General features: G+C 46.8%; 3 protein-coding genes across 7 annotated transcripts; 1 reads left to right on the top strand and 2 right to left on the bottom strand.

Moving 5' to 3' along the window:
* Nucleotides 1–6,920: 6,920 nt before the first annotated feature.
* Nucleotides 6,921–11,083, bottom strand: LOC117639221 (double-stranded RNA-specific editase 1). The gene is made up of 8 exons (XM_034374678.1): nt 10,863–11,083; nt 10,401–10,612; nt 9,277–9,394; nt 9,031–9,200; nt 8,818–8,938; nt 8,226–8,455; nt 7,858–8,140; nt 6,921–7,779 (listed from the first exon to the last, which is right to left on the bottom strand). The coding sequence occupies exons 1-8, from the start codon at nt 10,888–10,890 to the stop codon at nt 7,700–7,702; spliced, it is 1,242 nt and encodes a 413-aa protein (XP_034230569.1). The 5' UTR covers nt 10,891–11,083; the 3' UTR covers nt 6,921–7,699.
* Nucleotides 11,084–11,265: 182 nt separating this feature from the next.
* Nucleotides 11,266–21,234, top strand: LOC117639220 (transcription elongation factor SPT6). 5 transcript variants are annotated; one of them, XM_034374673.1, is made up of 28 exons: nt 11,266–11,407; nt 11,972–12,018; nt 12,109–12,178; nt 12,431–12,624; nt 12,725–12,841; nt 13,141–13,155; nt 13,324–13,490; nt 13,573–13,701; nt 13,780–13,888; nt 13,961–14,095; nt 14,180–14,371; nt 14,465–14,607; nt 14,698–15,162; nt 15,254–15,599; nt 15,739–15,915; nt 15,996–16,211; nt 16,306–16,518; nt 16,627–16,764; nt 16,859–17,151; nt 17,235–17,981; nt 18,062–18,266; nt 18,362–18,673; nt 18,805–19,042; nt 19,136–19,278; nt 19,412–19,725; nt 19,806–19,922; nt 20,016–20,180; nt 20,292–21,234. In XM_034374673.1, the coding sequence occupies exons 2-28, from the start codon at nt 11,980–11,982 to the stop codon at nt 20,506–20,508; spliced, it is 5,616 nt and encodes a 1,871-aa protein (XP_034230564.1). In that variant the 5' UTR covers nt 11,266–11,407; nt 11,972–11,979; the 3' UTR covers nt 20,509–21,234. The 5 variants fall into 5 exon arrangements, with proteins under 5 accessions (XP_034230564.1, XP_034230568.1, XP_034230567.1 ...); XM_034374676.1 differs by having other exon boundaries at nt 11,377–11,407; nt 11,975–12,018; XM_034374674.1 differs by lacking the exon at nt 11,266–11,407 and adding an exon at nt 11,417–11,564.
* A 798-nt stretch (nt 21,235–22,032) lies between these two features.
* Nucleotides 22,033–23,773, bottom strand: LOC117639543 (phospholipase A2 isozymes PA3A/PA3B/PA5-like). Its single transcript, XM_034375325.1, has one exon. The coding sequence runs from the start codon at nt 23,756–23,758 to the stop codon at nt 23,480–23,482; it is 279 nt and encodes a 92-aa protein (XP_034231216.1). The 5' UTR covers nt 23,759–23,773; the 3' UTR covers nt 22,033–23,479.
* Nucleotides 23,774–26,197: the final 2,424 nt, after the last annotated feature.

Below are 26,197 nucleotides of genomic sequence, written 5' to 3'. Positions count from 1 at the left end.
CACACCGGAGAGGAATCGTCGAGTACTCGCCAAAAGAAATAGTTAGCCATGGACGAGGCACAGTGGGCCAGAAGACCGGTGGAGGCGGTCAAAATCCCGGACGCGTTTTGAGCTCCAGAGTCGCTAAATGGGACTCGAACCGAGCGTGTGACCCCACCAATGGATTGCTCTCCGAACGAGGAATCCATTGGTGGGGTCGCTACGCTTGTTTCGAGTCTTGTTTGCGGATTCCGGACCTCAAAACGCGTCGAGAGTTTTTGACCACCGCGCCGGTCGTCTGGCCCACTAAGGGGTGCACACTGTACGCTTCGTGACGGATGCTATGTTATATCTTGGTCCGTAAGAAACTGATTTTTAGGGTGTGGCGAGGCAGAACTTGTTCGGAACCCGCGTACGCAGAGCGATTCTCAAGATAGCTGTCGTCTCCCTGTGTCTCACTCGCCCTTATATGTGACTTTCACAGGAGTGCGAGAGAGACAAGCGGCTGCTCTCCACGCCGCTCAGGCCCTGGTTCCGCCCCTGCCTCGCCCCTGCCTCGCCCCCACGCCTGCAACTTGTTCCTACAGAGATCGTGGGTCCCTGCGGACAGCTTGAGAGCTCTGGCTGCCCTGCGCAGCGCCACGCCGCGTGCCTTGAACCCTTTCGTCGCGGCCCCGCCGCCCCAACCCGCCCCAGCCCTTCAGCAGACCGATCCCGGACCGGAGGCCTCCCTCTCTCTCGCACTGCAGCGGCGCTTCGTGTGGGTGCGAGAGAGACAGACCGACGCACAGCAGGGGTCCGGAATGAACAGAGTTGCGTTCCGGAACCAGCGAGTTCCGAGTTCCGTTCCGGATCCGGAACAGAAGGTAACGTTCCTACTCGGAACCGTTCCAGACTCGGAACGGTTCCGAGTAGGTCCGGGCTGGAGCGGGTCTTTTCCGGATCGGGTCCGTCGCTCGGAACGGCCACTAGAGTTCCGAGTCGGATCCGTTCCGATACGGAACCTGGAACCTGGAACTATGGTCCATCGTCACCTCAGACACAGTACGTCTGCAAAGCCACTATTCGATGTTCGTCTGAGAGAGAATGTATATAAATGAGTTCAAGATTCCGCTGGTCAAGGAAGGAAGCTGGCAGAAGTTTTGCCCACTGATCACTGCACCCGCGCTCACACTGACTGTTCGAGCTCTCCCGTGTAAAGGTCATGGGGCATCACTTACGACAGCTGCCAGGCGCGAGGGCGCGGAAGAATAGCCGACCATAGAGCAGAGACCGCCCGGCACTAGTCAAAACGTCAAAAAACCTCTAACCGCGAGGGAAGCGCCGTGAAACGACGCTAGCGCCATCTAGCGGTGCGTGGAGAACGGTGAAAATTCCCTAGAAAGACTTTGCCGATCCACAGCCGGCCTTCGAAAACCTAGCCGAAGCTGTGCAGCGTTGCCATGTTCACCCTAGGAGAAGCGGCAACATTGCTGTTCAAGAGGAACACCCCTTTTTCGCGCACAGTTCCGTTCCGCAGCTGGACCCGGTCCGCTATCGGAACCAGCTGTCTCGGTTCCATAGCCTCGGAACGGAACAGAACTTGAAGCACTCTGATCCGGATCCGGATCGGACCGACTCATCGGAACCAAAATTTGGGTTCGGAACGGAACGCGGAACTGGAACACAAATGGTCAAAATCCGGACCCCTGACACAGTGGGCCAGAAGACCGGTGGAGGCGGCCAAAATTCCAGACGCGTTTTGAGCTCCAGAGTCGCTAAATGGGACTCGAACCAAACGTGTGACCCCACCAATGGATTGCTCCCCGAGCGAGGATTCCATTGGTGGGGTCACACGTTCGGTTCGAGTCCTGTTTGGCGACTCTGGAGCTCAAAACGCGTCAAGAGTTTTGGCTGCCTCCTCCGGTCTTCTGGCCCACTGTGGGATGCTCGGAATCCGCCTCCATCCCCGCACGGCGTAGCACGGCGTAGCAAGGCGGGGCTCCCGGGACACGAGTATGATCGGCTGTCGGCCGGGAACGTGTACCAGTGCACGGCGCTGGCGGCCTGCTGCTGCAGACTGAGAATCGCTCTGTCTCTCTCGCACTCTTGGGGCGCCCCGTATGGGTGCGAGAGAGACAGAGCGACGACTCTCGGAATCAGTCTGCGGGTGTGGGGAGGGCGTGCCCAGGGCGTGGCGTGGCCATACGGAAACAGTCGTGGGGCTGCGCGGGGCTGCGAAGGCGTGCCTCGGCGTGCCTCGCCTCACCTCGCGCTGATTTATCGGAAGGGGGATTCGGTCCGACCGGCGGCGTTTCCACAGCCTCGCCTCGCCTTGCCACCGCCTAGGCCAGGTTCGGCTGGGTTACACTGGACTGGAGCCCTTGCAGCCTCGCACAGTGGGCCAGAAGACCGGCGGAGACGGTCAAAATCCCGGACGCGTTTTGAGCTCCAGAGTAGCTAGATGGGTCTCGAACCGAACGTGTGACCCCACCAATGGATTGCTCCCTGAACGAGGAATCCATTGGTGGGGTCACACGCTCGGTTCGAGTCCTGTTTAGCGACCCTGGAGCTCAAAACGCGTCTAGAGTTTGTCCGCCTCCACCGGTTTGGTCCACTGTGCCGTGCTCCTCGAGCAGGGGCAGGGGCTTAGGGTAGCATAGACGAGTTGCATTGTACTCACACTTCAGTCACGTGCAGTAAAGTATGTTCGATACTTCAGCGGCCGTAGGGTGCAAGGGCGTTAAGGTTGTTCTGTCCGATGGCCACTCGCTCCGAGCTCCAATTCTCGAAAACACAGATCCGCCGAAACGCGTTTTAGTTTCCATTCGTGACACGGCCGAACGCGGTGCGAGCTATTACAGTGCGGGCGCTGCCGGGCGCTGCCAGGCCGTGGCAGCCGTGGCCAGGCGCTGCACCGCTAGTTAACAATTGAGGCCGCACCAAATGCAATTTCTGTCCAATTTGGGAGCGCACACACCACGCACAAAGGTGTGGAGCGGCGGCGCGGGGCGGAGCGGGCTGGGGTGGGGTTGGGCGGCGCGGGCCCCGGGTTCAAATCCCGTTCTGACAATAGGTCGTTTATTCTTCAAGCGCCCCCGCCCGCCCCCCGACCGCGCCGCTTCTTGAGTCGAGAGACGTGTCTAGATCCCATCTCTCGGCGTATCACGCTTCAATCTATTTCCCGTCTTTGCCGTCGGCGCGCTGAGTTCGCTCTCTATCCCTTATCCCCCATCCGCACCATCCGCACCAGCCGCCATCGCGGCCTCGTCCTCCACGCCGGCGTCCGTGCCGCCGTGCAAGCCGCCGCGCCGCGGACCGGCCGCCCCCACACTGTAGCCCCCCTGCCTGACGGCCTCCACCGCCACCGCGGCCTCTAGGGCCTCCAAGAACTCTAGGGCTTTCAAGAACCCTAGGGCCACGACGGCCTCCACGGCGTTCATGGCCACCACAGCCTCCAGGGCCACCGTGCGGCACGGCCTCCTCGGCGGCCTCCACGGCGGCCTCCACGGCGGTCTCCACGGCGGCCTCTACGGTGGCCTCCACGGCGGCCTCCACGGCGGCCTCCACGGCGGCCTCCACGGCGGCCTCCACGGCGGCCTCCACGGCGGCCTCCACGGCGGCCTCCACGGCGGCCTCCACGGCGGCCTCCACGGCGGCCTCCACGGCGACCTCCACGGCGGCCTCCACGGCGGCCTCCACGGCGGCCTCCACGGCGGCCTCCACGGCGGCCTCCACGGCGGCCTCCACGGCGGCCTCCACGGCGGCCTCCACGGCGGCCTCCACGGCGGCCTCCACGGCGGCCTCCACGGCCTCGCACACCGCGCCATTTTCTTCTTCGCGGTGTTTCCTGCATTTCGAATCCGAACTGTGCTTGTCGCTCTGCGACTTCTCCCGGGTGCGAGAAAGACAGCGACGAAAACGACTCTCGGAACCAAACTGCGAGCTGCGCGCGTCTCGGTCGCGGCCCTGACTGCTCGCGGCTGCACCCGAGGCTTGACTCGCAGACCACTAAAATCTGGAATTTCGTTTAGTCGCGGTCCTCGCCGCGTCGAGGAGGCTGGAAGGTTCGCCGGACGGAGGAATGCAGCAAAACGGAGAGGGGGTGGGGGAGGGGGCAGGCGCTAAGGATCTTGAAGGCCCCAACGAGCCCCGACGAGGCCCCGGGCCGCCCCAGGCCGGCGGCTGCTTGCGGCCGGTCTGCCGCGGGCCCGGCCAAGAGCCCGGCCAAGAGCAAGGCCAAGAGCCCGGCCATCCACAGAGCGTGCCGCACATTGCTGGTGCAGGAATTCCCTCGGCCCGGAACGGAACACACCGCTCGTGCTGCACCGCCTACACTGCGAATCCGGTGGTAAGTTTACTTGCCACAAATTTGGCAAGCCGTTTTGAATGCCAAAATTTGGCAAGCTTGGCCCGGAAAGTCCTCCAAGCTTGCCAAAATTTGGCAAGCTTATGAATTTTTCCGACTAAAGCTTGCCAAAGTTTGGCATTCAAAACGGCTTGCCAAATTTGTGGCAAGTAAACTTACCACCGGATTTGCAGTGTAGAGGCCGTCAAGCCGCACGGCAACCCGCCACGCAGCACGCGGCACGCCCGGCACCGCGCACACGGCCAAAACTCTAGACGCGTTTTGAGCTCCAGAGTCGCTGAATGGGACTCGAACCGAACGTGTGACCCCACCAATGGATTACTGGTTCGGAGAGCAATCCATTGATGGGGTCACACGTTCCTTTCGATTCCCATGTAGTGACACCACTAGAGCTCAAAACGCGTTCAGAATTTTGGCCGCCTCCGCCGGTCTTCTGGCCCACTGTGCCAGCCGCAAGCCGCCTTCTGGATCTGGCACTGGCCCGATCAGCCCGGCTGGACGAGGACACTGGGATCCTTAGTCCCGTGGACGAGGTGTGTCCGGGACACTGTTCGTCCGCGACACCGTGCCTGCCCTCGCCCCGGCCGGCCGGACCCCCACTAGGCGACTAGGCGGCGCTCGCAAAGCAGCCCGCCAACTTTATCGGCAATCAGGCAATAAAAAGTTGGAGCAATACAGATCGAGCAGACAGCGCGCCACGCCGCACGGCCTGCCTGGACCCGTGACGGCAAAGCAACTTCGTAACTGCAATCAAATGAAAATCTTGAGAGAGGGACAAAACGATTTGTGCGTCCGTGTTTTGCTTCGAACGCTATTTTTTTCTTTTTCCTCGTGTCTTTGCAGTGTAGGCGGGGCAGGGCGAGGCGGGCGGGCAGACGCACAACGCCCCCGCCAATAAAGTCACGTGCCGCGCCGGTCTCTCCGCCGCCCTGCCGTCTCCCAAGCCTCTCGTCGTTTCGTCGCTCTGTCTCTCTCGCACCCAGTCGGGCCACCCCATGAAAGCGAGAGAGACAGAGCGGCGAAAGCACAGTTCGGAACCATCCTCGGGCCAGTCTCGACGAACGGTCCAAGTTGCGGTTATTGTCGTCTTGTTTCCGGCGGTCGCTGAATCATCCCACTCTGGTTGCTTTGGCCACCCGCCACCGCCACCCACACCACGCGCCACGCACTTGTCTGCTTTCAGCAGGGGGCGGCACGAACGAGGCCGGCCTCGCCGCCGCAGACTCAAACGATGATGCAGACTGATTCCGAGAGTCGTTTTCGTCGCTCTGTCTCTCTCGCACTCATGGGTCGTCCCGTATAGGTGTGGAAGAGACAGGGACGAAAACGACCCTCGGAATCAGACTGCAGCTCGCCGCACGTGGCTGTTGGGTTGGTGGCGGCAGCCGCCCGGTTGCAGCAGGGTAGGCCACCCTTCACACACGTGTGTGCTCTGGGCCAAAAGGTGGCCTACCTGCCAGGCGCTATCCCACTTTAAAACATCTTTGATTCTAGCAGTTATCGATCGATGTACTTGGTAAGTGAGGATGGTGACATTTCATTCGTTCGGACACAAATCAACCACCATCAGACGTGACGCGCCTTCCCGAGAAACGCGACGTTATCGAGGGGTTACCCACTCCGGGAATCGTGTATACACTCAGTCCGGGAATCGTTCGTAATTTGCCCAAAATTTTATCGAAAATCTTAAGTTTCAAGGAGAGGGATCTGTAATAGGCACAAACACTCAAAAGCTACACAACGCTAAAAAGCGTACACAAAACACTTAAAAGCTACACAAAACACTCAAAGCTAAGAAAATCTTCAAAAACCTCTCATTATCAAGTTGTTCAGGAATCGCGGGAATCCGGAATCGTGTGTACGCCCAAGTATCGAGTGGGTAACCCCTCGGACGTTATTCATGCCTGAAGTTAATCATACATTCCTCGATGGCCAGCAGACTGATTCGGAGTCGTTTTCGCGTATCTGTCTCTCTCGCACTCATGGGGCGTTTAGTACAGGTGGGAGAGAGGCAGAGCGACGAAAACGATCCTCGGAAACAGTCCAAGCTGGCGTTATCTCCTTGGCTTTTTGTGGCTCAGCCGCCAGGGAGGAAACCAGCGAGTACACTCTGAGCAGGAAATGTCGCGCGCACGTCCGGGGACATCCGCCCCTCCCCGATTGTAGTGAGTATTGTTAGCAGTCATCGAAACGAGAGCGGAACGGTCCGCGGTCTCTGCGGTGTGATGGGCCTAATGGAAAAGGCCCGACACTGAATGAAGCTGGCCGGGATTTCATTAACTTTTCTGAAAAGCGGGACTGGAAGCTGCTGCTGGCATAGTTATCTCCCCTCACATCCCATTTCGCGTGGGCTGCGCGGGGATGCGGCGGGTGAGGGGAAAAGAGGGGGGGGGGGCGTTGCGTTGCACGGTGCAGCTGCCCCTCGCCGAATATCAGGGCGAGTTTGAGTTTCACTGTCTCTCTCTACCAGACACGAAAAGACCCTGTAGTCGAGCGTCTCCCTATCCAGGTTGGGACAAGCCATTTGTAAAGTGTGTTCTTAGGGATCTTATGGTGGAAATGCATTGCTTGGAGTGAATAATTGGAGACGGTATAATAAAGCCAACTGTTTAAGCTCGAATTATAATTCACACAACACCATCTATCATGATTCAAAAGTTACACACAAATTAAAATGAATTTCTGATTTTCACCAGCAGGTTAAAAACTGTGGAGCCATTAGTAGTAGTAAAATATTGGAAAATCATGATTGTACTGATGTTAAGCTCATGGAGTCAGAAGAAACATTTCACAGATAAAATAAAAAACACAAAAAGAAATTGTACACAAAACTGTAAACAAATTTCAATGGTCAAAGTTAACATAATTTAACAGATTTACTCAAATTCTGAGCTAGGTAAACAAATAAAAACAAGAGGCCTCTTGGCTTTACTGATATTAAGCTTATGGAGTCAAAAGAAACATTTCACAGATTAAATAAAAAGAAAAAGTAATTGTAAAGAAGACTAAACAAGTTTCAATGGTCAAAGTAAACATAACTGAACAGATTTACTCCAATTCTGAGCAAAGTACACAAATAAAAACAAGAGGCCTCTGGCCTTCCTAACTGAATACAACCGTTCAAGTAAAGGTCCGGGATTCATTACATTTGAAAATTCTACATTACTTGGTAATGTACACATACAAGCTAACATTAAACCAGATTTTTTAAAAACATATGGGCAAACTCAAGAGATCAAGTTTCATTTTGTCATAAATTTGCCTGCAGTTGCAAGATAAAGCAATAAAATGACATGGAAAACTAAGTAAGAGCTATAGTACTAGAGTAATTCTGCTTCATTTCAGATGACTTCCTTCCTCCAATCTGATACTTTAGTTAGGGTTGAATGGAACACCTGCTGCCCTTAGGACTTCCATGGCACACTGCTTTTTGGCTTCCTTCTTATTTTTACCTGGAACATCATGGAAAGCATTGAAAGCTCTGGAAGTCTTCCAAGAGGAAGCCAAGTTCCCTGATAAGTGACACTTACCAACTCCTTCATATGCGATACCATTCACATTAACACCCATTGTAAACGTCAAATGGGGAGGGGTACCAACTCTAGACACCTCAGTAAATGCAGTTCCAGGGAATAAACGCCCAACCAGGGTTACAGGGTGAAGCGTCTCTGCATTCTCTGGCACGGCTTTGACGAGTGAAGCAGCAACACCGCCTCCAGCAGAAGCAGGAAGAGCAACGTAAGTTGCATTAGCTGCAGTCCCTGCTGCAATGGCGGTAGCAGCAGCAGGGCCAGGTGGTTTATTTCGGGGGTTCTGAGTCAAACAAGCCACCAACGTTAATAATGCAATAAAAGTGATACCCTGACATCAAAAAATACACAATAAATTGAATACTAACAGAATTTTTGTTAGCAGATTTGCCGGAGGGTAGAGAAACGACAGGTGGAATAACTGAACCCTGTGTCTTCCACTCAGCAAAAAGTTTAAACAAAGCAAATGATGCAAGACTGCTCCATGGAACCTCATCTTCAGGAATCACTTTTCTACCGCCATTAAGAGAACCCTTCTCTGACACATCATCACCATCACCACTTGCAGTCTCCATGGGTTCCTCTTCAACAGGAACAGCTGAAGGAGAGCAGAAATGTACTGTATTAGACACAACAACATAACTATTGACGGCTACTAAGAAAATAATCCAAGCCAATTTGAAACAATCACAACTGCACATGATGTGTAATGCAGACTCCAATTTGAATCTGTGACAACCGTAGGCTTAAGCAAATTGCTTGAAAGAGGACTTGTTCCAAAGTTAAAATTTTTATTATGTGAATATGGATTTGGTATATCAGTGATTTCATAAAATCCTGATTTGAGAAGAGGCTTCATATCCAGTCTCAGCCACCTCCAATGAGAAATGCCTCAAATTGGGACACGCAGTTAATATTATTGTCTGAAATGTGTTGGAGGAGACAACTTCACATACTCACCGTCTTTCTTTGCACTCTCGGCAATTTTCTTGAGAATTATACCCTTAACAGCCAGTTCAGCTGCAGCAGCCTTTGCAGATGCTTTGGTCGAACCTTCACCAGTGTATTTCACTCCATCAATCTACACAGAACCAACATAAAAGGCATGACATTCAATACAAGTCGACTAAATGTGAAACATCAGCAAAATTGTGATAAGTTACAAGCACTTACTTCAATCTTGACACTATAGGAGGTCTGGCTGAAAGCATTAGTTGACTCACTTCCTTCAAACTGAACACCAGGCTGAAGCTCATTTAGAACCATAATGGCATTTTTGGGGAAAAGAATTTTCCTAAATCTGGCATTCAAACGACGACGTTTAAGAACCTTGTTGACCTTCACTAAGAGGGGGAAAAAAATATTTAGGTAAATACAATGCCAATTTTTAAAGCTATAATGAAATCAGAGGAGTCTTACATGAGGGATTCTTTGTCTTCTTCCACGGCCTGGTCTCCGTGGGTTCCTTTTCTGCCAGTTGAGATGGTGATCCAGGTGGTGATCCGCTCTCCATTTTGGTAATCTGCATCGTCTTGAACTAGCCGACAGACAAGGGGACGAGAGGGCGTAAGCCTCACTACCACCAGTCATAAACTAGCTCCAGGCAAGACCCACTTGTGCCCCAACCCTCGGCACCTTCTAGCCTCAGACAACCAAAACTTAAGAGAAAACCCACAGAGATGATCTCAAAGCAACAGCATGTACAAAGAAAAAATTCCCCATTAAATTAGCCACTGATTTAAGAGTATATGAAAACCATTTCTAAAACTTCAAATTGGTTCAAGTTGTCTGGCAAAAGAAGGTGTGAGATGTTCAAGACTTGGTTGTAGGATTCGCCATATTTCGTTGTACTGTATGAGAACATTTATCACTGTGGCAATGATGTGTGAACAGTACTGAGAGAATGTTAATTACTGATCACAGGTTCACCACAAGTGCTACAATGTTCTTATCTCAGCACTGATATTTGGAAGGCGAAACCTTTGTACCTAGATACAGGGGATATGAACTGAGTCGGACCAAGAGCATAGTAGATCAGCCACTCAAAGCTTGTGTCCTACAGAGGGCAATAGAATTATTGTAAGAGAAACTTCACTATACAACTAGGGTAATATAGGACTAGATGATCTTAGCTAAACTAGGAAATTGAGAAAGGATCCTTTGAGAACAAATGAAGAATCCTCTGATATACAGAGCTTCAAAAATGTTAATGGTAGCAAACCACAAAAATGGATCACAATGTACGGTCCACTGGGGTAATTTCGGACAGGCTCCCCCTGTCAGCCTGAATGGAATTCTTTCCACGCCATCCCCATCAGAAGTTACCTCATGGTTGGGGGTAACTTCTGACTAAGTAAGATTTCAAAGCTGGCCAACAGGGGAGCCTGTCCAAAATTACGCCAGGTGTCCACAGTTGCCCCAGTTTACGGTAAGAAGCATTAAGACTCATACAGTGTACTTATAACAACTGATGCCTACAACTGGGTACAGATGTAACTGCAGGGCACGTAACACACTCTAAGACTTTTTAGGCGTGCCCTCACCTGTGGCTGCTGGTCTTGGGTCGGCACTGGTAGTGGCTGCGGGACGACTCCCGGAGGTGCAGGCTGGGCCGGAGCTGGAGACACTGGTCCTGGAGCTGGGTTGAACGGAGGCAGTTGGTGTTGAAGATACGGACTTTGATAAGGTGACGGGGTCGGTTGCATTCTTGGCGGAGTTTGATGATATGTTACTTGAGTCTGCTGGAGACCACGTCCTGATAATAAAGAAATATGTAAATAAACCAACAAAGAATTCATGAAGGCTTTGGGTAGCGTTGGTAGAGCAGAGAGCAAGCACGGAAGAAAGCATGAGAGCTGTCGGCTCACGGAAAAAACTGAAGCTCCGTTTCACGAAGGGCTGCAGTCTTTCCGTGAGACTCATAGTTGGCCGCAGATTTGACGAGAAAGATGGAGCGAATGCGCTTCAAAACAAAGATTAACTGACTGGTGACTTTAGGCTCTTACCTCGTCCGGACCTGGTGTTGAACGACATTTTGCAAGATACGAGAGACTGCGTATCACAGACGAGGAGGAAAGGCGTAGTCCCACGCCTCAGGGATGTAAGATAAACGCGTTTTACAACTTGGTAGGAAAAGAACGCCGGCAAACAAGATTCCTTGGTGAGAAAAATGGACGCCGACGCCTTGGACGACGCTTTCCTGCTTTCCGGAAACGCTTCGAGAAGTCGGAAGAAAAAAAGAAAAAGTCGGTGTAAAAAGAAGAAAGTAAATAAATATCGATTCGTTAAAAAAAAAAGCTTTTGCCTGTCGGAACAGGAAAAAGCAATCTTTTGAAGTAGAATTGTTGGCTTGATTTTCAAAAATACAATGAAACCCTGAGATTCATTTTAAACTCTCGGAAAATAATTTGGGGAGAAAACAAAAATCAAAAAGAAACTCGATATTCAGAATCGAGTTGAATCGATTCTCGAATAGTCTGTCGGCGGTCGGAAGAGAAGAGGCAAAAAGCGAAAATCCCTAGCAAGCCCTTCTTACTTTCAACATTTTGAGGTAGATTTCAGGAATATTACTCGGTTCGAACAATCAAAATAAAAGAAACTTTTCTTCCTGCATCATCGCGAAAAGGCGTTGTTCTATACGACACTTGGAGAACGCAAGGACACCGACCGAACAGCGGCCAGACTAAGCCGCTGCGAGTAATTTACAGGTCCGCCGTTGAACAGAGCCAAATTGTTTACTTTGTGTCAAGTAAAATACGTTTTTCAGTGCCATTGGTCATTCCGCCTGCCACATGTTCTGAGTTTATACTCCTTCTCAATTTGTCCGAACTTTGGTTTGCATCTTTGTCCGCAAGCATCTTGTCATAACCTCAACAAGAGTCATGTTTACGTCACTTGAAAAGTAACGACGATCTGAATAAAAGAATATGTCGGCTAGTTTGCCTCTGTATTTTGCATGCTTATTAATGTCGCAGTAGGCATTTACTAGTTAGCATCCCTCGTTCGTTGACTCAGAGCAAGTACGCCGTTCATTCATGGGTACTCTGTGTCCAAGATGTCTGTTCTCTCTCAAATGTTTGTTGTTTAACCTTCATTTGTGTTCCTTTCTTCCCAGAAGCTGAAATGTCGGACTTTCTTGATTCAGAAGCCGAGGAGAGTGAAGTGAGTTTCTCCTGTTCTTTTGGTTTTTGCTTGGCTTTCTACTTCGTGCTGAAACTTCGTTTTGTGTAACATATTTTTTCATTCTCACAGGATGAGGAGTTTGAAAAGAAAACATCTAAAAGGAAAGCCATCGACAGCGATGATGATGAAGAGGATGATGGTAACTATGACTTTTGATTATCACTGATTTCTTGCAAATTTTCCTGGTGAACCAATGATTACCATCACTGCGCAAATCTGATCCAATAGACTTGTAGTTTCTTGGAATGTTACCAATGAGACTCGTCAATTGTTATGATAAGTTTTTTGGTGCCTGATGAGGTTGATCCGTTAGAGCTCCAATCCCTGATTTGCATGTGTTTTATGTGTGTTTCTTTAAATGGTTGTTTCATTTTCCTCTTCTCCTTCGCAGATGGGGATGGCGAAGATATTAAGGATCTGATTGACGACAATCCCATTGAGGAAAGTGGGGATGAAAGTGACGCATCCGGAGGGTCTAAGAAAAGAAAGAAAAGTGATGATGAAGAAGATGAACTTGATGATAGGTTGGAAGATGAAGATTATGATTTGCTTGAAGAAAACTTGGGTGTTAAAGTGGCAAGAACAGTAAGATAAACACTACCCAATTCACGTTTTTTAATTATTTTCTGTTTTTATACTTTGTGTTATCTAATGTATTTTTTCTTTTTCTTTCTTTAATGTTTAGAAGCGCTTTAAACGCTTAAAAAGAATACAAGCAGAAGAATCTGATGATGAGCAGGAAGAAGATCGAGGTGATGAAAGAGATGCTGTTGCCAATGAGCTTTTTGAAGGATCTGATCATGTGAGTTGCTCGTTAGTTCAACAGGAAAACAATTGTGTGTTGATGCTTTTCTTGTCTGCTCTATAACATTTTCTTATTGTGAACATTTAAGGAAGCTACTTCTCCTCAATCTGTGTCCTCTTTCTATATTTGTGTTAGGCCATTCACTGAAAACTACCTAACGCTACTAAAGTTTTGTTTGTGCAGTGAAGCTTTGATTTCTCATTCTGCCTTGTTTTGTGTGTCATCTATTGTATTGGGTTTGTCCTTACGTGGTGTGAAATTTCTCTAAACTCGTTGTTTTGTTCATCTGGCACCAGGAGCAGGAAGACAGGGTTAGTATCAGCATTCCTTTTTTTCTATCTCATTTTTGTAGATTTCAAATTTGCTTCAATTTGCTTGGTTCATTTCAAGCCATTTATTTCAAAGTATAGATGGGGTTTTGTCTTAATACAGTCCATCTGCTGCAACTGGATCATTCATGACTCACATTAATCTTGCAGGAGGAAGACCGTTCATCAGAGCGCCGTGATGATACTGTAGGGGATTTTGATGAAGAGGGTGACGAAGAAGGAGATGATTATTCTGATGCAGATGATTTTATTGTTGATGATGAAGGACGTCCTATCAGGGATAAACAACGTAAACGAAAACCAATTTTCACTGATCAGTGAGTATTTGTCCCTTTCATGGAACTGTGTAGAGTGGTCAAATTTCTTTTTCCTGTGTCAACATGTTTGATTGAATTTCAGTGCTTTACAACAAGCTCAAGATATTTTTGGCGTTGATTTTGATTATGATGAGTTTGATAAGTATGACCAGGAGGAGGAAGAATATGAAGAAGATGAAGACTATCAGGATGAGGAAGAAGGGGGAAGGAGGTATGGTAGCTTCACACTGCCTTAAGGCAAATTTTGAAGCCAGATCTATATTAAATTTTTTATCCATCCAATTTCTAGGAGAAAAGCCAAGAAGAAAGCATCAAAAAAGGCTTCCAAGAAATCCATTTTTGAGATTTATGAGCCCAGTGAACTCAAAAGGGGTCACTTTACTGATTTGGATAACCAGGTAAGTGTTATTTCTATCTTCAAAATTTCGTTGCATATTCTCCCACTAATTGGAATATTTTGGCTTGTATAGATCCGTAACACTGATATCCCCGAAAGAATGCAACTGCGGGATACTCCTATCACACCTGAAACTGATGAGAAACTAGAAGAGGAAGCAGAATGGATTTACAAGCATGCTTTCTGCAAACCTACAGTGTCAACTCAGGTTTGAAATTCAGTTGGGATTCAAAGTGTTTGTAATATACTTTTTATTGTTAGATTTTAAAACACACCTGTTTGTCCCATACAGCAGGGAGCTGGTACAGATAAAGAAAACACAAGAAAAGAACCTACTTCCACTGTGTATAAAATAAAGAAAGCCTTAGATTTTATGCGCAACCAAAGTTTAGAAGTTCCTTTTATTGCATTTTACCGTAAGGAGTATGTGTCACCAGAACTGACTTTGAGTGATTTATGGAAGGTTTACAAATACGATGAAAAGGTAACAGACATTTCAGAAACTGAACTGAATTTAAGGACCTAAAATATGGCAATAACCAAAAAATGGCTAATAACCAAATATTGAAATTTACAGTGGTGTCAGTTACTAGCTCGCAAACAAACACTAATAAAATTATTTGAGAAGATGCGAGATTATCAAGGTGAGCAACTTATGAAAGATAATAATGCTGATATTCCAGAAGATGTACGAGTGCTTACCGATGAGGATATTTTTCGGTAAGTGTTTAAACCAAATTTGTACTCAGATCAGACTCTCATACTTGCTGCTGTCTTCTAAATTTTTGCTGAATTCTTGCTCCTTTGCAGAGTCATGGGTGTTCAGACTCCAGAAGAGCTGAGAGATGTGCATATGCACTTTCTCCTCTATTATGCACATGAAGTCCCAGCCATGCAGGAGGCTTTCAAGGCGAAGGAGAAGCTAGAGCGGCAGCAAAGGGCCCGACGCAATCGGCGTGAGCGGCGCAAGAAAAAGACCATCATCAATGAGGATGGGGAGGAGGAGGAAGTCACTGATGAAGATGCCGAGGATGATGATGTTGACCCTGAAGACGAAGATGAGGAAGAAGAGGAGGCCCCTCAAGAGCAAGTGAAGCAAGCCGTGAGGTCTGGTCCTTACAGCATGTGCCGTAAGGCACGCCTAGCAGGCTTTGCCAAAAGATTTGGTCTTACTCCTGAGCAGTTTGCTGAAAATTTACGCGACAACTATCAGCGTCATGAGGTGGAGCAGGAGTCCATAGAACCACTAGCATTAGCTAAGGAATATCTTTCTGCGTAAGTGCTCTTTATTACATTGTATATTACATTTGTTGTGTTTTCCCTGTCAGACATTGAATTTCTGTACTCATTCATTTTTCCTTTCCAGTCAATTCTCAAATGCTGATGAGGCTCTGAAGGCTGTCAAGTACATGGTTGCCGCACAATTATCCCGAGAACCTTTGGTCAGAAAATGTGTTAGGGAAGCTCTCTTTGAGCGTTCTAAGATAGATGTCTTGCCAACCAAAAAAGGAATCAAGGAGATTGATGAGTACCATCCTATCTATAGTATGAAATATCTGAAAGGAAAGCCTGTGCGTGATTTGTCTAACGAGCAGTTTTTGAAGCTTGTCATGGCAGAGGAAGAAAAAAATATCACAATATCATTCTCTGACCAAATAGAGGGTTTAACCAGTAGCTCCTTTATTGAAGAAGCTAAGCAGCTCTACCTCAGGGTATGTTTCACTGTTTCTGCATGTTTTGTTCTTCTGATACCTCAGACCACAACTTATTATGTTGTGGTCTTTACACTACTTGGAATATTTCAGACTGGAAGTGGACTGTAAAATTTTTTTTGTTTTTCTTTTATTTCAGGATGAGTTTAGTAAGCATGTTCAGGAGTGGAATAATGTGAGGGTCGAATGTGTTGAACTTGCTTTGCGCAAAATGTTGATACCAGATTTGAGAAAAGAACTGAAAAGTCTTCTCTTAAATGAAGCTAAAGACTGTGTGCTGCGTGCTTGCTGTCGCCGTTTGTACAATTGGATCAAGGTATTTCAGAAAGTTCGTATTTAGTTTGTATTACATTTAAATAATTTTTTACCAAAACAAATGTTTGTTGTCTGTTTTAGATTGCTCCTTACAGTGTTGATTTCCCCGATGAAGATGAAGATGAATGGGACACGTCCAAGGGCCTACGTGTAATGGGTGTTGCATATGAGCCTGATTTTTCTCAAGCTGCGTTTGCATGTATGGTAGCTCCAGATGGGGAAGTCACTGATTATTTACGTTTACCTAGCTTATTAAAAAGACTCAATGGTTTTAGAGAAGGTGATAAACTTCAAAAGGTAAACTACCTTGGTAGTGTTTGTCCACACTCACTCTTATTCGGTATTGCACCTATTTCTTTATATTATTTCTAATTTACTTTATGCATTGCAGGAGGCCGACCTTACAGCTTTACGTAATTTTATCTCAACAAAGAAACCTCATGTTATTGCTGTTGGTGGTGAAAGTAGGGATGCTCTTATGGTGGTGCAAGATCTAAAAAATGTTGTAAAGGACTTAATAGAAGATGACCAATTCCCCACAATAAATGTAGAAATAGTGGATAATGATCTTGCCAAAATTTATGCCAATTCAATTAAAGCACAGGTGAGGGTTCATGGTTTCATAATTCTTTGGTTTTAAAATGATTTTATCAACACAATTATTCTAAGTGTCAAAAAAATGACTAATTTAACACAATTTTACATTTTACAGAATGAATTTAGAGACTACCCTCTCCAACTTCGACAAGCTATTTCTCTTGCTCGACGTTTACAAGATCCTCTTACTGAATATTCTCAACTCTGCACAACTGATGAAGAAATCTTGTGCCTACGATTTCATCCTCTACAGGTATGCTATGCTGGCTAATGAACTCATCTTACATCTAGAACTTGTTGTGTGTTTTTGTGTTTCTGCAATGCTAAGTTGTCTGTTTTATCATCAGGACCAGGTTAAGGATGACTTATTAGAGGCACTCTATTTGGAGTTCGTCAATAGGACTAATGAAGTGGGCGTCGATATTAATGTTGCTGTCCAGACCGGGCAAACAGCTAATCTTGTGCAATTTGTTTGTGGTCTTGGTCCTCGAAAAGGAGCTGCTCTCATAAAATTGTTAAAACAAACCAATCAACGTCTTGAAAATAGAACTCAGTTGGTTACAGCATGTCATATGGGACCTAAGGTTTTCATCAACTGTGCTGGATTCATTCGCATTGACACAAATTCTCTTGGAGACAGGTAAGATATGGACTTCAAAATTTCTTTTGCTGTGCTCTGTGAAAATCTTTGTCTGTAGGTCTTATCCCTATTTCTATTTTTAGCACTGAAGCCTATGTTGAAGTTCTTGACGGATCTAGAGTGCACCCAGAGGCTTATGAGTGGGCTAGAAAAATGGCAGTGGATGCACTTGAGTACGATGATGAGGATGCCAACCCTGCTGGAGCATTAGAAGAAATTTTAGAATCACCAGAAAGGTTAAAGGATCTTGATCTTGATGCCTTTGCTGAAGAATTAGAAAGACAAGGGTTTGGTAACAAGAGCATAACTTTATATGACATAAGGAATGAACTGAATCATAGATACAAGGATATGCGTACACCATTCTCTTCACCTAACCCTGAAGAAGTCTTTGACATCCTAACTAAAGAAAGCCCTGAGACATTTTATATTGGTAAAATGATTCTTGCAACTGTCATGGGAATACAACACCGGAAGCCACAACATGAACAGCTGGATAATGCAAATCCAGTAAGAAATGATGAAACGGGCTTATGGCAGTGTCCTTTCTGTTTGAAAAATGACTTCCCTGAGCTGTCTGAGGTTTGGAATCATTTTGATGCTGAAACCTGTCCTGGAAAGGCAACTGGTGTCAAGTTGCGTCTTGATAATGGCATTCAGGGTTATATTCACATTAAGAATCTGTCAGACAAACACGTTAGCAATCCTGAAGAAAGAGTAAAGCACAATCAAATCATTCACTGCCGAATTACAAAAATAGATGTTACAAGGTTCTCAGTTGAATGTACATCTAAAACTTCGGATTTGATGGATACAAATCATGAATGGAGGTACGTGTGCTTCTTCAAATACTTGGCTGCCTTTAATTTTGTCTTTATTTTAATCCTCCATTTCTTGTTCTCTCTTGAAGACCTGCTCTAGATCCATATTATGATAAAGAAAAAGAAGCCAAGGATAAAAAGACTGAGGAAGAAGCGAAAAAGATGAAGCAACAACATGCCTACATAAAGCGTGTTATTGTTCATCCTTCTTTCCACAACATTTCTTTCAAGGAAGCTGAGAAACTCATGGCTAATCTTGATCAAGGGGAATGTATTGTCCGACCATCTAGCAAGGTATCATCAATGAATATATCTTATCTTATTCATTTGTTGGATATCCTTCTCCAAATTTATTTGTCTTATCTTTCTTCGTGTATTTGTGTTTTCAGGGATCAGATCATCTTACTGTCACATGGAAAGTAGCTGACAATATTTACCAACATATCGATGTAAGAGAGGAAAAGAAAGAAAATTCCTTCTCGCTTGGACAGTCTCTGTGGATTGGTGGAGACGAATTCGAAGACCTGGACGAAATTATCGCTAGGCATGTTAGTCCCATGGCTTCTCATGCTCGTGATTTATTAAGTTTTAAATATTACAAGGAAACTATGGGTGGCAAAAAAGATAAGGCTGAAGAAATATTAAAGGAAGAAAAACGTAGAAACCCTGGCAAAATTCACTATGTAATTTCAGCTTCACAAGTGAGTTAAAAATTTTGTTATTCTTGAAACATCTAGCACATTCTAAATATTGTTTGGAAAATGACCTGAGTTACCCTACGTACTTCACCATACATTTTCTAACTTTGTTTTTTCTTTCTATTTCTTTCCAGTCACTTCCAGGAAAGTTCATGTTGTCTTACATGCTGAGTCGGTGCAGGCATGAATATGTCACTGTGACACCAGAAGGATTCCGCTTTAGGCAACAAATATTTGATAATTTAAATGCCCTCTTCAAGTGGTTCAAAGAACACTTTAGAGACCCTATCCCTGGTAGCACTCCCAGCACACCACGTGGAGGAATGACCAGCCGAACACCTTATCCTGCCACCCCTAGCCTCAGCATGGCGAGTGAGTGTTTTGTGCCAGAATCTAACATGGTTATCATTGTCAAGAGCACCTGGTTTCAATTGAGCTCTAAAACTAAAACCATTTCTCTTTTAGATATTGATCCTGCTATTCAGAGAGTCGCTCAAAATCTACCCACACACATGCTGCACAGCTTGTCCCAGGTGGCGACACAAACGCCACACTACTCACAGACTCCTGGTGTTTATGGTGCCAGTGTGCATGCTTACCCCAACACTGTGAGTGCATCATTCATTTAGTGAAACGAGTAAATATATTCTATATTTATCTTTTATCGTTTCACTAGGGTTGATTCTTGATTTTCAAAATGCTAGCTTATAATATTATTAACTGAGCCTGTTTCTTCGACAGCCTTACACTCCTTCTGGGCAGACGCCCTTCATGACGCCTTACGCCACGCCGCACCACTCGACCCAGACTCCGCGGTATGGGCAACCCACTCCGTCCCAAGCGACGCAGGGCTTCCTTCACCCCGGGTCGGTGACGCCCTCGCACCGCACTCCATCGCACAGGCCGGCCCCGACTCCCACCCCTGGCTCCCACTCGGGACACCCAGGGTCGCTATCAGCGCACCCTGGTTCCCTTGCTGCCCACCCCGGCTCACACTCGGCCCACCCTGGCTCACACTCCAGACACCCGCCTTCTTCGCACTCGGCCCACGGCAGGTATGGAATCAAGTCTGTCCCATGTTTTGTTTTTTAATTCTTTCTTCGAATAGTAATGATTGTTGGTGGTTTGCCTCTAGTATGAGTGCTGGAGGTCGAGGAATGCAGCAGCAGGGTGGAGACCCTTCAGACTGGAAGAAGAAGGCTGAGCAATGGATGCGGCAGCAGCAACCAGGATCTGTGACACCTAGGCAAGGGTAAGTCTGCAATCAATTTTACAACTGTTTCAATGGTGCCTTTTGGGTTGTGTCGTTGATGTGTTATCTTCAACTTTTTATTTTGCAATTTAGTCAGGGCACTCCTCGCTTTGATGATGGCAGAAGATCGACCACACCACGATACGATGGCACTCCAAGGGGCTCAGTGTCAGGGAGTCCATACGTTCCTGGTGGAGGAAGCAAGTCAGGCACTCCGCATTACGATATGGACATGAATGGAACTCCCCGTAGTGAATCGTAAGTTTTAATTTTTGACACATGCTGTTGCCTTGTTATGTACACCAGTATGCTGCATTTTGAGCCAAGGTGCTCTCCTCGTACGCCTCTTAGTCTGTCTCTGCATTTCAGGAGTCGTTCTGGCTACAAAACCTCGAGGCCTCCGGGTAGCAGTGGCCACTTCAGCAGAAGTGGAACTCCCCGTTCCAGCCCAGCAGTGGGCTATGGTCACCCTCGCGCGTCACCTCACGGCTCAGTATCTGCCAGATCCACTCCCCGAACCATAGCATCTCCAGAGTCTATGGTTGAAAGTACAGGAGACGCGACACCGCTCTATGACGAGCACTGAATGTATATCTTCCTTCTTGTAAATAAATTCTTTTACTTATTCTGTTCAGAGATAGAAATTAAAAGTATTCTAGCAAAAATCAATGTACTAGGCTAATATTTACTCTAGATGTCATCCTTTGAAGCAGAATCAATTTAAATTAATTTTTGTACTGTTGACAGCTGATTGATTAGTATAATATTTTATTGGTAATAATTATTAGATATGAAACAAAGTTGAACTACTGTAGATGCTTGCAACACAAGCATAGCTTTATTATTATTTTTAATTTGAGGGGCATTCAAGTGTTTGAAATCAAACATTCTTACAGAATCCCTTATTTCAGTTTGGCATTTTGTGTGAAAGTGACAGTGGTGTATTTTTTATCATCATAAAAGAAAGGATAACAATATGCATTTAAACACAGTTTAGAATGAGTACCGTGTCTTTACTAAATCAAAGATTTGGTTTTCAGACAGTTAAACAGCGAAAAATAACCCTGATGGTTATTTTGTAAGATGTGATACAATAATTGTGCAAGTGTGTTGTTCATATTGCATGTCTGTAATGTTTAGTTTTGCCTTGCTCAAAAAGTGCAGCTGTCAGTTTTAACCCTAAAGGTCCCCTCATTGTTTTTCTTTGAGGTGCAGCTGTTGTGAAATGACTCTTACAGTAAATCCTTGGGACAGTGATATAATTATTTAAACTCCATGCAATGAAATAAAATATTTACACTTTCTCTTGGTACTGGTTATTCTTCTTTTTCATTTCTTATATTTAATTTCTCCCACCTGCAACTTTAGTAGAGGAACTTTAAAAGAAAGAAGAAGCCATATTTGTTTCATATTTATTTTTATATTTTTTTACAATACAAAAGTCTGTTTACGATTGCAAACAAGACGATCCCGGATCTAGAAAACACTTTGCACTCTGACCAAAAACAAAAGATCATAGGAGGCATTGTACTGTTGCAACATGTTTGGGAAACTTAGATAATTACAAATAATATTACAAATAACAACCATAAATAATTAGACATTTGGGATTTTGGCAACGATGCAAAGTAATACTTAACAACTTCTTTAACCATAAATATATTATTATGTAGAAGGAGGGTTGACCCACGACCACTCTTCCTTCCCTATCACATTTTCAGCGAGCTTACCACCGCTTTCCACCCTCGGGCACGCTAACCATGCGGCGCGGTCATTGCCGGGCCTTCGCAATCATGGTAGTGGACTTCCCCGACGGGCTGGCAGCTCTGAGACCAGAGGACCAGAGGACACAAGGCTGCCAAGCAAGAACATGCGTGGGAAAAATCATTCGGTAGCAGCCAAACAGGCTTCAAATCAAACTAAAAAAAAAAAATTAACACAAAAAAGAGAGAAATGGGTGTGGAGCGTGAAGTGGCCTTGTGTATCTGTGTCTCAGAAACTACTCAAGCGCTGCTTGACAGAAATGCCCTTTGAATTAATATAAAATTACCCCTTTCCTCCCTGCACATACTTCGCATTCGAAGCACGAACAGGAACAGGTGAAGTACAGTTTTTTTTTAATCGGTCTTCGATGGTAACAATTGTAATTAAGTAACAAAACATTGATACAACCACATCTCAATCGCAGAGCGATTTTCTCCGTGAATGATTCCACGCTCTGCGTTCTGACAATCAACACCTTCATTACAGCAAAGCGATCAAAATCTCGACCAGAATGGGAAATGGCAGTCGAAGCGACGTCCGCTCGACGTGGAATCGACGTACCGTGTCCCTCGGTACTCGGCGGGATTTTCTTTTCTACGTGTGACTCTATCTTAAGCTATATATACACACAATACACACACGGGTTCTTCTCATTGATAAATTATTCAACCTACACACAGGGCTGCAAGCTCATCTCGTCATACTTAACGATATCTACCCGCTTCTTTCCACTATTATTGTCATTTCAACCGTAAGTCCAAATACACAAATAGACATTTCTACTTACAGAGCTTACAACCCATCATAATACTGACTTATTATTCCCCATTCTCCGACCATACCAAAATCCATGGTAGTTTCGCCTCCAAAGTGGACTGTAAAAATTTGAAGTGAATGCGAGCTCCACTAAGGCATCTTCGTCGATACCCTCTTGCTCATGTTGGACATAAATTGGGATCTCATTTCACTGACTTCGAAATAAAACTTCTTTAGAGGCACCCAGAGCGCCATAGTAATGAAGGGGTAGGCTGTGCTGTGAACCAAGCCTTGTGAACCGGGTTGGCCTATCTTCCAGGCGCACAGGGCAAAACCTCTGTGGGTGTCGAACACGCGAATTCATTTGATGAGAGATTTATCTTCAGCAACTTATCCCGAAATGCGTCGTTCCAACACTCACATTCACTCACTAAATTACATAATTACAAATATTTACAATTTGACTAAGCAGTGGTCCCTCACACTAAGAAAACTACAACCCCTGCACAGAGTCCCAGATCCATCAAGATTTCTAAGACACCCTACTCAGAAAAGTGAAGCTTCCGTTAAGGGAGAATACAGCATCCGAGTGAAACTAGAAAAATTTGCTGGGGAGTTGACGGGGGTTGCCTCTCTCAGTGCGGGGGACCAATTTCAACATTTTGGTTAAAGTTTTCCGTTGATGCGATCAACTTGACGACAAAGGAACGTGAAGCGGCTCCCAAACAAACACGAGAATCGCTTACAGGGGAATATCATTCTGATTTCATTAGTAATATTTTTTTCAACCAGAAAAAATTGAATTTTTTGGCTTTTGACTTTCGAATCACGGACTATTCACGTGTTTGTTGGACTGTCACTGAAAGATCTATTCATACTTTACACCAGCGCTTACTTTACAATAACTTTACAGTTCATACATTTCAAAATTCATTCATTCATTCATTCATTCATTCATTCATTCATTCATTCATTCATTCATTCATTCATTCATTCATTCATTCACGCACAACACACATAAACACACGCGGGCGCGCCTAGTACGGCGTGTTGTCTCTGAGGTGCGCTTGCTTCTTGACCTGCCACTTGATGCACTTGCCCCACCACGACGTCTTGAGGCACGTCTTCTTGGGCTTGAGCACGAAGCACTTGGTCTGCACCACGTTGAAGAACAGCTTGCCCACAAGATTGGCGGGACCGTTGCCGGCGACCTTCAGGCACGTGCGGAACCTGCAACACATCGCAACAAGAACGTCAACAACAAGAACAAGAACAACCACAACAGTGGTATGCACAGGGGGAAGGCCAAGAGGCATGCCCCCCCCCCCTTTTTCAATAAAAAAAGATTGACACTGGACAGGACATTCAGAGCAAAGGTAGGCAAACAACACGACTTCCCTCCCCCCTTTTTTGAAATTTATGCGCACGCCACTGACAACAACAACGACGACAAAAGCTGCAAACAAAAAAAACAAACAAGCTAGGGCCCGCCCTTCCGTCGAACCGAGTTGCCAGCTCCGCTTCGCTGCGCCGGCAACTCGGTTCGACAGGGGGCCGGCCCAGCTTGGCCTGCCGGCGGCCTTTTCTCGGGCCTTCGGCCCTCGCTTCAGACCCAACTTGGCCAGTCGAAGGCCCGGGCCTTCGGCCCGCTCGCATCACACACTACACCGTGAGCGGGTAAAGCAAAGTTATCGATGTACCATCGTGACTTAGGCCCGCCCTTCTATTCACAATATGCAATAGTCCTTACACTTTTTACTCCAACTGTCCTTAGAATATGCCTATTTCATTTGTCTCTTCGCCCTCATTCCGAAAATACCCATATTTGCCATGCTACTGCAACTCCTTGCAATAGAGGCACAGCAGGAGCGCAAAACGAGTCCGTCGCACTTTTTCCCATAACTCATGAACTCTAGAAACTGAAGAGAGTGCATGGCATGCTCCTCCTAGGAGTCAACCACAAAGCACACTCTTCCCAAGAGCATGCTTGCAAGCACACTTTTCCCCAAGAGCATGCTTGCAAGCACCTTTCCCAGGAGCATGCTTTCAAGCACTCTCCTTGCTTGCAAGCATGCTCCCGGGAAGAGCGTGCTTGCCAAGCATGCTCCTGGGAAGAGTGTGCTTGCAAGCATGCTTTTGGGGAAAGAGTGTGCTTTGTGGTTGACTCCTAGGAGGAGCATGCCATGCACTCTTCAGTTTCTAGAAAGGCGGCTCCTGGACCCCCCTTCCGACCCCTCGTTAAAGGTCTTGCCAAGACCTATCCAAAACTTAAGAAAATTTTCAGTCGGTCGACCCCCTTTTTTCAAGATCCTGATGGACTAATAGACGAAGTCGGGCTCCTGGACCCCCTTTACCGACCCTGTTCCAATCTTGCATAAGACCAATCCCTGACAAGTCCCTAGATCATAAGATTTTTAAGTCCGAAAAGTGACCCCCGTTTTTGGAGATACCGATCTGGCCAAATTGTAAAAATGCGGCCGGATTGAGGTCGGGCCAGGTCCATCATCTTAGTGCGTCGCCCGATTCCAACATTAAGTACCCCTTGATGCGATCACTTGACCAAAGGCGGAAGCCCCCAACACCAGTTGCAATAGTGGGAACCATATGCATCTGATTTGCAGCCGGGGTAATCATTCTTAAGCAAAAAAATTGATGACGTTTTACTAATCACCTATTACGTGCTTTGTGATGTACGAAGCTTATTACGCCTACCGAACAATACTTCAGTTCATACATAAAATTCGGACTTCTAAATAAAAATTTATTAAACAATTCATGCTTATTATCATGTCTATTATCATATTTTTACGCTAAACTAACACACGGTGCCCGACTAGTACGCGCGTGATTTCCACCTCTTCTGAGCAGCCCTTGTGCGACCCGGACGGATTTGACCACGTCTATCTTGTTTGGCACGGCACTCTGCAACGTTGACCGCTTCCACAATTCTGGATTCACTCTAGCCTCAATCCTCAACATCATGCAACAGACGTCCACAACAACAACACAACCACAACAACCAACAACATGCCAATAAAAACAACATACACTACAGACATCAAAGGCAAATAGCAAGCAACCTCCCCCTCATTTTTTGAATATGGACGCCCTGCGCGGTGCCAAAAAGAAAGAAACCGCTGATGGCGATCGCAAAAAAAATTGGGCAGTCTTGAAAACATGAAAAATCCTATCTAGCTTGATTTGCAATCTGATTGTGTGACGCGAGGTGTGGTTTGCTGGACCGGCAGGCCGGTTGGCCGTTTGGCTCTGGCCCTCTGCCGGGCGCCACGGCCAGCCCATGGGCCAGCGATTCCGAGAGTCGTCTTCGTCGCTCTGTCTCTCTCGCACTCATGGGGCGTCTCGTATAGGTGCGAGAGAGACAGAGCGACGAGAACGACTCTCGGAATCAGTCTACAGCCCTCGCCCTCTCTGCACCCTCGCAACCCCTCAGCCCCGCCCCGCCCCGCGCTCTTTGCACATGGGGTGTATCGCGGCCGCGGCCCCACACGAGGACGGCGAGGACGACGAGGACGACAAGGACATGCTGACGCAGTGCTTGGCGGTCGGAGGGCGGTCGGGGAATGGGCATGGTGAGGCCAGCACCGCTCAACGCGGCTCAGCGCGCAGCCCGGCGCCCACAGCATCCCTCTCCCCTCGGCGGCTCGCCCGTCCCCGACGTCCCCGTCTTGGGTCAAACGGCGTCGATGGCACTTTTCACGCTAGGCAGCCGTTCGAAACCGTCGCCCAACAGTGGG

This window comes from Thrips palmi, unplaced genomic scaffold (assembly GCF_012932325.1).
Source record: "Thrips palmi isolate BJ-2018 unplaced genomic scaffold, TpBJ-2018v1 HiC_scaffold_11, whole genome shotgun sequence".
Taxonomy (NCBI): Eukaryota; Metazoa; Arthropoda; class Insecta; order Thysanoptera; family Thripidae; genus Thrips; species Thrips palmi.
This window is presented reverse-complemented; position numbering and strand designations above follow the sequence as displayed.